Source organism: Quercus robur, chromosome 5, assembly GCF_932294415.1.
Source record: "Quercus robur chromosome 5, dhQueRobu3.1, whole genome shotgun sequence".
Classification (NCBI taxonomy): Eukaryota; Viridiplantae; Streptophyta; class Magnoliopsida; order Fagales; family Fagaceae; genus Quercus; species Quercus robur.
Genome location: NC_065538.1, coordinates 73514399 through 73527446, shown reverse-complemented (window position 1 = coordinate 73527446; position 13048 = coordinate 73514399). Strand labels below are relative to the sequence as shown.

At 33.3% G+C, this 13048-nt stretch overlaps 2 protein-coding genes across 2 annotated transcripts in view; both read right to left on the bottom strand.

Annotated features, from left to right (window-relative positions):
- LOC126727019 (uncharacterized) overlaps positions 1-13048 on the bottom strand; it is a 70039-nt gene that overhangs the window by 30156 nt on the left and 26835 nt on the right. The window lies entirely within an intron of this gene.
- On the bottom strand, positions 447-9337 carry LOC126727017 (ankyrin repeat-containing protein NPR4-like). The gene is made up of 2 exons (XM_050432468.1): positions 8819-9337; positions 447-1268 (listed from the first exon to the last, which is right to left on the bottom strand). Exons 1-2 carry the CDS (start codon positions 9323-9325, stop codon positions 606-608), a joined length of 1170 nt encoding a protein of 389 aa, XP_050288425.1. The 5' UTR covers positions 9326-9337; the 3' UTR covers positions 447-605.

The following is a 13048-nucleotide window of genomic DNA, read 5'->3' as shown; positions in this document are numbered from 1 at the left end:
ACTTTGGTTGAACTAATTTTTTTTTTTTTTTTTTAACTTTATATCCTTTTTCTACCTTAGGACTCCTTTAATATTAAATTTTTACAACTATCCACTCATGTTTAAGGAGATCCTATTTAGATCAAAGAGGCTATTAGTGTATTAAAATGTAACTCTAAATAAAGGTTTAAAAAAAAAAATCTCAAGTAGTTTATATGCTCTTTTAGTGCATAACACAATTCAAAAGTAGCTGAAAATGTCATTATAAGACAATTGATAAGTTAGAAGAGAATTATGTTTTTATTTTACTTGATACATAATTTATATGGTCTAGACTAAAGTGATTATCAATTTATTATTTCTTAATAAAATTATTATAAAATTTTATAGTCGAAACAATGCATATGGGAATGATACTAGTTATTAATATAATTAGCTTCCTAAAAATGTCTTTTCGGTCCCGTCACTGGCTAGAAAGAAGTTCCTTTATTACTCATAAAAGCACGCACAGGGATGAGAAATATCTAATTTCTCATTGCCTTATTACATAAAAATAAATCATGGCAATACAGTAATATAGATAAGATTTTTGACATTTAGTTCATGATGGAAAAAGGAAGAGGAGGTTAAGCCCATTTTCGCTTAATGGTTGTCAGCAAGTAACGAGGAGTGAATTTCTGGGGAAGTACCGTCTTCAATATTTTCTTGGTAAGGGCTCGCAAAGTACTGGAGAATGCTTTGTACAATGGGAATTGCATAAGCGCAAACACACAGACAGGAAGGAACGCAGCAGTATAAATCACAGTCGTAGTCCAAGATGTCTTCTTAAAATGAATAATGAGCAAAATAGTAGCCGCGAAACTAAGCATGGTTGTTGTGACAGAGAAGAAGAGCAACGTGAACCCTAATGTCAGCTTCCGCGGAAGTGATATACGGAAATTTTCATACTCAAATGGAGAAGAGAGAATGGAGAGGAACATGACAACGGAAGTCAAAGAGCTCGCAAGGGAGAGAACGTCCATGATAGTGAAGAACAGGAAGAATGGAGAGTGAAGGAAAACTGGATGGCCTGTGTCGTCGTTACCCCCTGGGACAGTGTAGGCAGCCGCGAAAACTACAGTGGCAACGAGGACCGCGACTGCAGAGCATGATTGAGAGGTCTCCTTTATCCACTTTTGCGCGTTCTCGAGAAGTTTAGAGTGTTTCTCTTTGAATAACTCTTCTGCTGTCATTTGATTAGTTCTGTCGTGGTGCATGACATAATGGTCAGGAATTATTTTCTGCACACGCTACATTCATGAAATAAACCAATCACATGGTCAGAACGATCTTCATTCATATTTTTAACACTAAGGGTTTATTTGGATGCAATTTATTTTGTTGAAAATTAAAAATTGAAAATTGAGAACACTGTAACAAAATAATTTTTAAATATGTAAATAATGTCGTAGGACTCATTTTTAATATTTTTTTTTCTGAATAAAGTGATTGTGGGTCCCATGAACATTACATAAATAGTGTATAAATAGTAACTTTGTCCCCTAAAAAGTGTGCAGTAGAAGGAAAAAAAAAAAAATAGAGAAAAACGTAAACACAGAAACGCCGGATCCAAACACTCACTAAATTTCACTTTTGGAGTTTTTTTTTTTTTTTTTTTTGACAATTAAGCTTAAAAGCTTTCATTTTAATTATTATTTTTTTTCGTCAAAGAGATAGAAGTATATTAAAAGAAGAAAAGTGAAACAGTATACAGAAAGAGACTTGGCTGAGGATCTGTAATACAAAAAGCCATGCAAAACCACGCATCGTGGCCTACCATTCCCACGAAACCAAACAAAAAACAGTAAAAGAAAGTATAAACTAAACAAGCCACTAAGAGGGTCCACAGCAAGTTCCTTATAATCAGCCAAGGGTCTTAACAAGAAAAACTTAATAACTTAATTTTGAGTCCGCTTTCAAAATAGTTATTTCGTTCACTACCATAAGTGATCTTGCTAATGGTGCTAAATAGTTACCCGAGGCATGCCTAGTCATGTAATACCTCACCCAACCATATCCACATGTCAAATGCTGTCACATCATAAAACAAAGAAATTTTCTAAGAATACAATAAAATTTCACAACGTTCATATAAAAAAAAAAAAAAATTCACAACAAATTGAGGTTTCAATCCACATATATATCAAAATAAAATAAAACAAAATAAAAAGAAGATTATATCAGGACTTATCACAACTTAAAACAAAAGTGCTGTGAAAAAAATTTGTGAGTTTCTGTTGTGCATTTAGACTTTCTCTAAAACAAAATTAGGGTTTTAAATATTTTTTTAAAAATTAAATAAAAATTTCCCCACTTTTTTCTCTGCAATTCTCACGCGTCTTTATCACCATCTCAATATCTCATCCTCAAAAGCTGGGAGGACTAGAAATCTAATGACATGCGTGCATAATTAAGCTCGTTCTCTCTCCCATGGATTTACCCATCTAAGCCCATTCGCTAGAATTTGCAGCCACTTTAAATCAAGTTCCAAATAACAAGTTCGTTCGAGCTTAAGTTAAAGCACACAAGACTGTAGGAGTTGGGGGCCAACGCTCCTTGTGACATAACTCATTAGCTTATTTAGGGATGGGCCAGACTTCAAACTTTTTTATTTTTTTTATTTTTTTAATCAGACTATTTTTTTTTTTTTTTTTGAGAAATAATTATAACATGCTGCTAACCCCGCAGCTCGAATCCTTTCCCCCTTAGACCCCCAAGCACTTTGTACATGGGAAGGTGCCAATTCAGCTACAAAACCTTTGGCAGACTATCTTATAAAAATTAATGTTTCTAATAGTACTTTTTGTTATTTATTTAACTAGTCTCTAACCCGTGCGATGCACGAGAAAATTATTGACTATGAAAAAAAACTAACAATGAATGAAGAATTTAAATTATCGTTTATGTAATGTTGTTGACAGTGCTAAATAGCCTTAAAAATCTGAGAGAAACCCATGGAATAGATTTGAAATTTGTTCACAAAGAAAGAAAGCCTTACGTGAAAAAATATATTAAATTAGTATAAATAAAAAAATTAACTAAAATAGTCCAATTTAAAAGGTTTCAAAATAATAATAGTCCAATTCAAAATATAAATAAATATATTAAATTAGTACAAATAGAAAAATTAATTAAAATAGACCAATTTAATATAGAGACATATATTTCTTTATATATTATTGGTCAAAATTCATATAATTTTTTAAAGATGTTTTAACTAATATATCAATACCAGACCCAAATCTTTACCCAAAAATAATAATAACAACTATATTTTCTAGAATATTACAATTATAATATGAACCTAAAAATAATGAAAAGAAAAATGAAAAAGAAGAAGAATAGGTTGACAAAAAATAGAAGAGAGAAACATGACATGCATATTACATGGTAGAATGGAGGATCTCAAAATTGAAATGAAATGTGGTTTGGTGTTTTGGTAAAGAAAGAGGTTTCAAGATTTTGAGTTGATTTAAATAGACCAAAAGCTACGCTTAAACCCAAACCCAACTAAAAGTTAAGCTTAAGCCCAAATCCAAAACAAAATTTTTCCTGCCAATTTCATCCTGTATTCCCTCCCCCGTACTTGCCAATTGTCACATCAACTTCTCATCAAAGCCAAACAATCTTTATTTTATTTACATTTTCTTCTCTCTCTCCAAAGTCCCACCGCACATTCATTCACTCTTTATTTTTACTTCTTCCTTTTGTTTGTTTCCTTCTTCCTTCTGCAGCATCGTAACTCCCACCAGTTGTTATCATCTTCGATTTGTTCTTCTCAGTTCTCAAGCCTACATTTCCTGTTGCAAATCCAGGTTCATAGTTTCCTTTTTATCAATTTTTTCTTTTATTTTTCTCTCCCATCTCCTTTCTTCCCCAAGATTTCACTCTCAAGGTATGAAAAATTTTCAGTATTCACATTTTGGCCTGGCCGGAATGGAACTATATTCAAAACATTGGTCCACGCCGTGTCGGAGCCATGTCAGAGAAGTGGAAAAAAGAAAAGAAAAGACACCGCTCGGACACATCGACGTCTGTTCTGAGGGAGCATTCTTCTTCCTCTGCTTCTTCAGGACATCGATCTCTGTTTTGAGGAAGAAGATGTCTGTTGGTTTGTGGGTATGGTAGGTTTTGATTGAGAAATCTGTAGGTATGGTGTCTTTAGATGCTTTGCTATTGGTTTGCCATGGGTCTAATCGTTGGGGGAGCTGGTAGGGAGGAGCATAGAGGAGCGTTAGGTTTGCGGAGCTGGTAGAGGGAGAGAAGGCAGGATGTGAAATTTGGAGAAAGAGAAGGCAGAGCATCGGGGTCGGGTTTTAGAAAAGTTTTATTATGGTTTTTTTTTTTTTTTTAATAATATTGTGCTGATGTGGAAAATTGTGAGAGTTTCAAAAGTTTCGGTTTTATATGTATATATAGATTAATTTTCAGATGTTTCATCAATTTCAAACCTTATAGTTCTATTGATTGATAATTAAAAAGAATATGTAAACAAAAAGAAGATAAGAAAAGCCCATATATATATATATATATATATAGAAAAATTAGGCTACTAAAAAAAAACTTACAAACTCATGTATTAAAGCATATGATGAGGTCCACTTCAACACATAATAAACAAATGTTAATTACTTTTTTTATGAATGATGACACGTCAATTTATCATATTTATCTACTAAAATTTATAGCTCACTCTAAATATATATTGAAGACAAAACTTAGATATAATTTTCTTTTTCAAAATTTTTTTTGGTTGGGTTCTATGGGCCAATTTGTAGATTTTTAGGGAGAGGTGGGCCAAGAGTAATTATCTTGGACCTAAATATTAAAAAATGCAGAATATATATACTACTATGTTTTTTTTGTACATGAACAGCTCCGTCCCTGAGCTTGTTTCTTCCCAAATCTTAATGTTACAAGCCACTAGTATATATTACTAACGGATATTTGATAGTCTTTTGAATTTATTGTTTATGTACAGACTAGTAGGTATAATAAGAGAGTAAGAGCCCATTTTGCGGAAACACTATACCCAGCTTCCCTCTCATCTCTTTGAAAAAGGTCCAAACTAGAAGTAGTCCAATTGCTTCAGTACACATGTCCAGTGCGTAAAGGAAAATAAGAAAAAGGCAATCACTCTCTCAAAGTAAACTCTAACTTGCCCAAAATCTTGTTGAATTTAATTTGCTGAGTTTTGAGGAAAGAAATGAGGTGGAAATTTGGAGAGGGAATTATAGATAAGAATGGAGAAGAAGAAAAAGAAAAAAGAAAATAGAGAAATGGTTAATTGTATTTTATTGTATTATCTTTATTTTTTTTTTAAGTAAAAAAGCTGATTTGTTGGCTTAGTTGACATTTTTAATGGAAGTTAGAGTAATAGATTTTGGTGGAATGACCAATTGGAAAAAGGACTCAAACTTAGGGATCTCAAATTAAAAATTTTAAATTTAAAGGACCAAAATGAATACAACCCAACATAAAGAGACAAAATTAAAATTTAGTTTTTTTTTTTTTTCAATAATTAATAAGAAGTTGAATAAAGAAATTTCACAATGAAAACTATTGATTTTTTCTTTAGTAAAAAGCAAGTGTTTTCTAGTTATTTGTTATGACGGGAATGATGGACAATTTTCATAAAGTTCCACAAATTCGGTTCAGAAAAAAAAAAAAAAATTTTTTTTTTTTTGAGGGAAGAATAAAAAAGGTTTAATTAATAAGCAATAAGAATAGGATACGCTAGAATTAAAGGGTGAAAGCAAAGAATAATCTCTTAATATTATAGAATCATGCCACCTAAAGTGAATTAACTCATTAGAAGAAAAACCCTTTCCTTTCAAATGTCTAGTCGGATCGAGAGCAATCACAAGGAAGAGCGAGATATGGAGTTAGAAGTCGAGAGATTGTCAAGCTTGGCCAAATAAAAAATGATAGACAAAGGCTACTAATAAGAATCTCTCTCACTCTTTTTTAAATATTTTTTTAATCAGAGCCCATTGGCAGTAGCAATAAAAAGGCTAAAACAATACCAGCCCAAAAACAATCATAATCCAGCCCACAACAGGTGAAAAAAAGAAAAAAGCAACACAAAAAATTTCCTAATACTTTTCATAACAGTTGAGTTACCAAATTTTTATTGGTTCTTATCTATAGTCACTATTAATATTACTTTTTTACTTATCACAAATAATATACCTACTAAATCAACTAGGTGTGAAATTTTTTGCATCTATAAACTTTCTCAAGAAAAAATTGGACAAAATATTTGAAATTGGCAAAATATTGTTAATGACAAAACACATTAAACTCTTGAGGTTGGAAGGGAACAATTTATAAATATTAGGAAAATATTTGGATTTATCTTTATTTTCTTTTAATTTTTTTCTTCAAAAGAAAATCTAGATGTTGAATATTTGGATTCCACTTTCTTTCTCCAAAATGAAGCCGGATGTTGAACATCTGGATTCCAATTTTTGTTAATTCTTTTCACCCAAAGCAAATCAACATTTGAATTTCATTATTTGTTTTCCTATACAAATATGGATGTTGAAGATTTTGATTCACGTTTGAAGGAATTTTCTCTTTAATTTTTTTTTTTTTTTAAAACCTGGATTTCAAATCAATAGATCTTGAAGATCCAGATTCCACACATCAATAGTTCGTTCCCTTCAAGCCTCTAAAACTTAATTTATTATACAATCAACAATATTTTGTCAACTATCCCTAAGATATAGAGCATATATGTATGTCATAAATAAGGTCCAAATATCCAAATTAGGCCTTATATCTAAGAGTAATATTATGTCCACAATATTTTTAGGCGAAAATATCACTTTGGTCCCTACATTTTGGGGTTACAATAAATTTGGTTCCTACATTTTTGTAGCAATCAATTTGGTCCCGGTTATTTTCAACTTGTAATAAATTTGGTCCATGCCGTTAACTTACTAACGGAAAATGCCTACGTGGCAAATGGTGTGAACAGTTGGCATACTTGACGCTAATGTGATATTAAAATAGTAAAAAAAATGCCCTATTAGCACTCACAATATTTCTATTCGTTCCCTCACAACTTTCGTTCCATTCCATGAAACCCAAAACCATAGCCACAAAGCCAAAAACCCAAACTCACAATATCTCCACTCACTTTCTTAACGCTACTGCAAAACTGTTCATCAACTTCAGTTCATTATCGAAAATTTCATAAACAAAAGAACGAAAAAAAAAAAAATCCCTTCAATATTTTCTATCGCTTTCCTTTTCGTGTTCCTAACTTTGTCCCTGGAATCATTTACATATTGAGAAAAAATCCTTTTGGAAAATTTTTGTTGGATTTTGTTTTTTCATCAGTTTCGTGAGAAAATCTCAAAGGTTTTATGTATTTGAACTATTTTTGCTGAATTTCAGAGGGGTTTTGTGGATGATTGAGATTTGAATAGGTTCTATATCTAGGTTCACGTTCAAAATCATCTGGGTTCATGTTTTTAGTCTTTGGTTTTTAATTTTATTTCTTTATTTCTTTTTCTTTTTTCATTCCAATTGATAAATTAATTTTTGTTTATTCAAATGTTGATGGAGCATTTTTTATTATTATTTTAATGCCACGTCAGCATCAAGTATACCAATTGTTCACATCATTTGGCACTTTTTATTAGTGAGTTAACAGCAGGGACCAAATTGATTGCTACAAAAATGTAGAGACCAAATTGACTATGACTCCAAAATGTAAGGACCCAAATGGTGTTTTTGCCATATTTTTACAACAAATCCTAAGTGTTAGGTTCTTATTGGTTGTTATGAATGAGTAAAAATTTAATTTATCTTGTGAATTCAAATTAAAACCAATAATAACTTATTATTTATAATTTCTTGTGAAAATACTGTAGACGTAGCACTTCTTAATATCTATAGATACCGAAGAAGATTATATCTAAATTCTAAAGATACTGAAAAAAGTGAATAAGGCAAATGGAATCTTCAAGGAAAACAAGTGAACACACACCAACAGCGAATAAAAAAAAAGACTCCACAAACACCAAAAGCAATCAACCACTTCATCTAAGGAACATAAAAATATTTTTTGTTATAAGTTTTGAGCTATTGGCAGTCTACTGTAGCTCAGGTGCCAAAACTTTTAGGAATAGCAACATTGTTGAAGTGTGTTTTTTGTGGAATGAGTTGCTAAAATTTGTATTTTTAGCTTTAAGAGCTTTATTGTGAATATGCTGTAACTATCAAGTGTTTGTATATATAGTCATAAGGCCAACAAATTGGAAACTATTGGTGTGCATCCAATTCACCAATTTGATGAATCCAACCAACCCAACATCTTGTGTTAGCTTTTGTCGGTGGGTTTATATTTTATTTTAAGCCTTAGGTTGGGTCGGATAAGGGTTGATAGTTTTTCCTGCCAATCTGACTCAATCAAGCCCACCATAATATTAGTTTATTTTATTTTACTTTTTTTAATTTTAACTTATTTCGGTATCTCGAAAATTAGTTTTAATGAATTTAAAATTTTAGAATATAATAAGGCATAATATGTAAAATTTAATAATTTATTAAAAAAAAAGGTGTTTTAATAGTTAATGAAAATTTCTTTTTTATAAGACATGAAATATATAAACACAAATGCTAAATCCACCAATCCAACCCTACCCCTTTCTACACATATAAAAGTAACAGATCGGGTCGGTTTAGGAATTTTCTAAGTTTAATGTTTCCAAAAAAGCTAAATTTACTACTTCTGCTCCTTGAAATTATTATTATTATTTAGGGTGGAGCGGTGAATAGAGATGCTTACCTTGAACCATTTCAACTCCGCCTGCAATTGGAAAGCAGGACCAGGTTGGGGTCCTCGATCATAGTTCTTCATGTCGGCAACATGATGCAATATAGTGTAGCCTTTCTTATCAATCCGTGAAGCCAGCCTACGAGTCATTGTTTTCATCTTCTTAATGCGCTGGAAGATTTCTATTTTGCGGTAGCTAATGGCCACATGTAATATGTTTTCCTCGTCCCTACTGACGTGCTCAATTCCCTGAGGTTTCACCAGAATCACGCTGTCAACTATTTCTACTATTCCTTTGCTGGCTGCGATAAGCAATGGGGTGTAAGATATCTGATCGGTTTGTTCCTCGGTTTGCTCCTCCTCGGTTTGTTCCTCCTTGGTTTGTCCCTCATCCAAACTTGGACTCCCTACGTGAATCGCAATGTTTCCTGTTGTAGAATTGTGAAGCTGAATCCATGTAGTATCCACCTCTGCTAGAGTCTTGGTGAGTTTTAAAGCCAATGTATGCTTTACCTTCATCCGCCAGAGTTTACTGATAGCGGGACATGCTATACAAGATATATTATGCATGAGAGAGATCACTAAGTATCTTATATAGTTGTAAAAGAGGAAGCTTTGATACCAATATGTTGAGAATAGCAGAAGTGTAAATATCTAAGGTTGCATCGATCCTTCATCCTTGACAGACTACTTCATCAAACATAAGTTTGCTCACCCTTCTTCTTTTTTTGTCAATTATGTGATTAGTTTGCCTAAAGTTTGGCATTTTAGGTTAGGTCATCCTTTAATAAATAAGTTGAGATCTTTACAAGATACCCTATGTGTTCATTTCAATTCATGTACTGATGTTTGCCACATCTGTCCATTGGTAAAGTAAAAAAGATTGCCTTTCCCATTTAATAATAATTTATGTGCTTCTCCTTTTGATCTTGTGCATGTTGATATCTAGGGGTCTTATTCTATTCCAACACATGAAGGTTTTAGATATTTCTTGTCCATTGTTGATGATGCTACTAGAAGTACTTAGGTTTATCTGTTGAAAGCAAAATTTGATGTTAGAAGCATTCTCATTTCCTTTTACAAAATGATTCAAACTCAATTTAAGACTAACATCAAGTCTATTAGGTCAGATAATGGACAAGAATTTGCTATTGTTGATTTTTATAATGCTCATGGTATAATCCATCAAAAGAGCTGTGTTTACACTCCTTAACAGAACTCTATGGTGGATAGGAAACATCAGCACCTTTTGTCTATTGCAAGAGCTTTAAAACTTCAATCTAATGTGTATTCATGTTATTGGGGAGATTGCATTCTTATTGTAGACCATATTATCAATAGGTTGCCTTCTCTAGTATTGCAAAATAAAACCCCTTTTGAACTTTTTTTCCATTCTAAGCCTTCCTATAGTCATTTGAGAGTGTTTGGATGCTTGTGTTATGTATCAACCATATCTGTTCATGGAGATAAATTTCAACCAAGAGCTCAACCTTGTGTTCTCCATGGTTATCCTCCTGCCACTAAAGGGTACAAACTCCTTAATCTCAACTCTGGAAAAGTCCTTATTTCTAGGGATGTTGTTTTCCATGAACATATTTTTCCCTTCATTTCTTCTGATCTTGTGTGTCCATCTGTCTCTTAAAATTCTTCTCATTCTAATCCTAATCTTACTACCACTCTTATTTCTCCATCCCATAACTCTCCAATTTATCATGAAAATTTCTTTCATGATCAACATTTTGCTCTTGATGTAGACTCAGATTCTGATGATGATGCTGATAGCTCACCTGAATCTGCTTTACCTTAGGAAATTCACTCTAGTGACTTAGATCAATCCACTTCTGGGACAGCTGAGATTGCTTCTATTCCTGCATCTCATGTTGATTCCCAAGCCACTCCTCATGTTGATTCCCAAGCCATTCCTTCTGTTAATCCATCTAGTGCTTCAACTGATGTTCAATCTATCACTCAAGTTGTTCCCTTTGATGTGCATCATGTTCCACAGGCTATTGCTTAGGCTGATGCACCACCATAGGTTCTTAGAATGTCTACTAGGGTTTCACACAAACCTTCATACTTGCAGTCTTATCATTGCAATCAAGTCACTGGTTCATCTGCACATGCTATTCCATCAATTCCTAAGAAAGGTACTGCTTATCCTCTCCATAATTTTCTGTCTTACTCTCACCTTTCCCTACATCATAAACACTTTTGCAATTCCATTTCTTCTGATGTGGAACCTACTTCCTATGCCCAAGATGTTAAAGACCCTAAATGGAGAAATGCTATGGCAACTGAAGTTGCTTCTTTGGAAGCAAACAATACTTGGTCCCTTACTTCCTTACCTACTCACAAGAAACCTATAGGCTGCAAGTGGGTCTATAAAAATTAAACATAGGGCTGATGGCTCTATAGAAGGGTATAAGAATAGGTTGGTTGCTAAAGGCACCTGGGGAGAGGGGCTGGACTATACAGAAACTTTTTCACCAGTTGTCAAGATGGTTTTTGTTAAAACTTTTCTTGCAGTGGCTACTATGAGAGGGTGGGAACTTATCTCAACTTGATGTGAACAATACTTTTTTGCATGGGGATCTTGAGGAAGATGTTTACATGGTTTTGCCATTAGGCTTTCACAGCAAGGGGGAGGTTGTTTGCAAGCTTCTAGACCGTGGTTTTCAAAGTTTTCTCAAGCTTTGATTCAGTTGGGTTTTCATCAATCCAAGGCAAATTACTCATTGTTTGTAAGGAATAATTCTAAAGTTTTTGTGGCATTACTTGTTTATGTAGATGATGTACTTATAGTGACAATGTGCAAGCTGTGGTAGATCTCAAAGTGTTGCTAGATCGGCAATTCAAGCTTAAGGATTTAGGGGATTTGAAGTTCTTTCTAGGCTTGGAAGTGGCAAGGTCTAAGGAAGGGATAAATCTTTGTCAAAGAAAGTATGCTCTTGAGCTTTTGGATGATGCAGGTATGTTGGGTTGCAAGCCAGCAAAAATGCCTATTGATCATAATCTAAAGCTAAACAAATATGAAGGAAAGGAATTGAATAATCCTAACACATATAGAAGATTGATTGGAAGATTACTCTATTTGGCCATTACAAGACCAGATATCACCTTTGCTATTCATAGGCTAAGTCAATTCATGGCTAAGCCTAGATTACCACATTTACAAGCTGCAAATAGAATCTTACAGTACATCAAAGGCACTCCCGGTTAGGGTTTATTGTTCTCAAGTCAGTTAGAGCTCCACATTAAAGCCTTTGCTGATACAAATTGGGCTACATGCCCTGATACTCAAAGATCAACCACAAGATATTGTGTTTTTCTTAGGAATTCTTTAGTTTCCTAGAAATCCAAGAAGCAATAGACTGTGTCCTGGTCTTCTGTAGAATCAAAATATGGGGCAATGGTTGTGGCAGTATGTGAGATTGTATGGTTGTTAAGCTTTCTCAAACATATTCAACTGCCTTATCCTAAAGCAGCTTTGCTCTTCAATAACAGTCAAGCAGCAGTGCATATTGGGGCTAATCCTGTTTTCCATGAGAGGACAAAACACATTGAGATAGATTGTCATATTTTCGAGGATTAAGTACAGGCCAAAGTGATAAGGTTATTGCATGTTAGAACTAAGTCTCAAGTGGAAGATCTTTTAACAAAGGCATTAGGGTCACAATAATTTTCTTCTCTACTGGGCAAGATGAACATGGTGAATATACATTCCCCTCTTCCTCTTGAGGGGGAGAATCAAAAGGGCCAGGTTGATGAAAGTAAGTTTGAGTAGTTGAAGTCAAGTTAGTAAGAAATTTGAGATCAAACCTGGACTGAAGCTGCAGAAATAGAGCATTGGAAGGAAGACTGCTATTAGCTTCTACATAAATGACTGTAGTTTTTAGACTTACTGCTTGCTGTGCTACTTGTAATTTAGGATGGTGTTTTAGTTAGCTTTATATTAGTTATGGACACGTGTAGTTTTGTGATTGGTGTATTGTTCATAACCGATTTTGGAGGGAAGATCCAAATAGATAGGAAAGTTAGTTAGGCAGTTAGTAGCTTATTCCTTTGTATATATAGATTAGCTTGTAAAATTAAAAGGTTACTGCAATTATTCATTGATCAAAACTCTTATAATATATACTATTCAAACACGAAAGGAAAATAAGATCATACCTTTTGCTATGACCTTCCACATGGCATGATACATGTCCTTCCACAAGGCACAATATTTTCTAGAAATTGCTG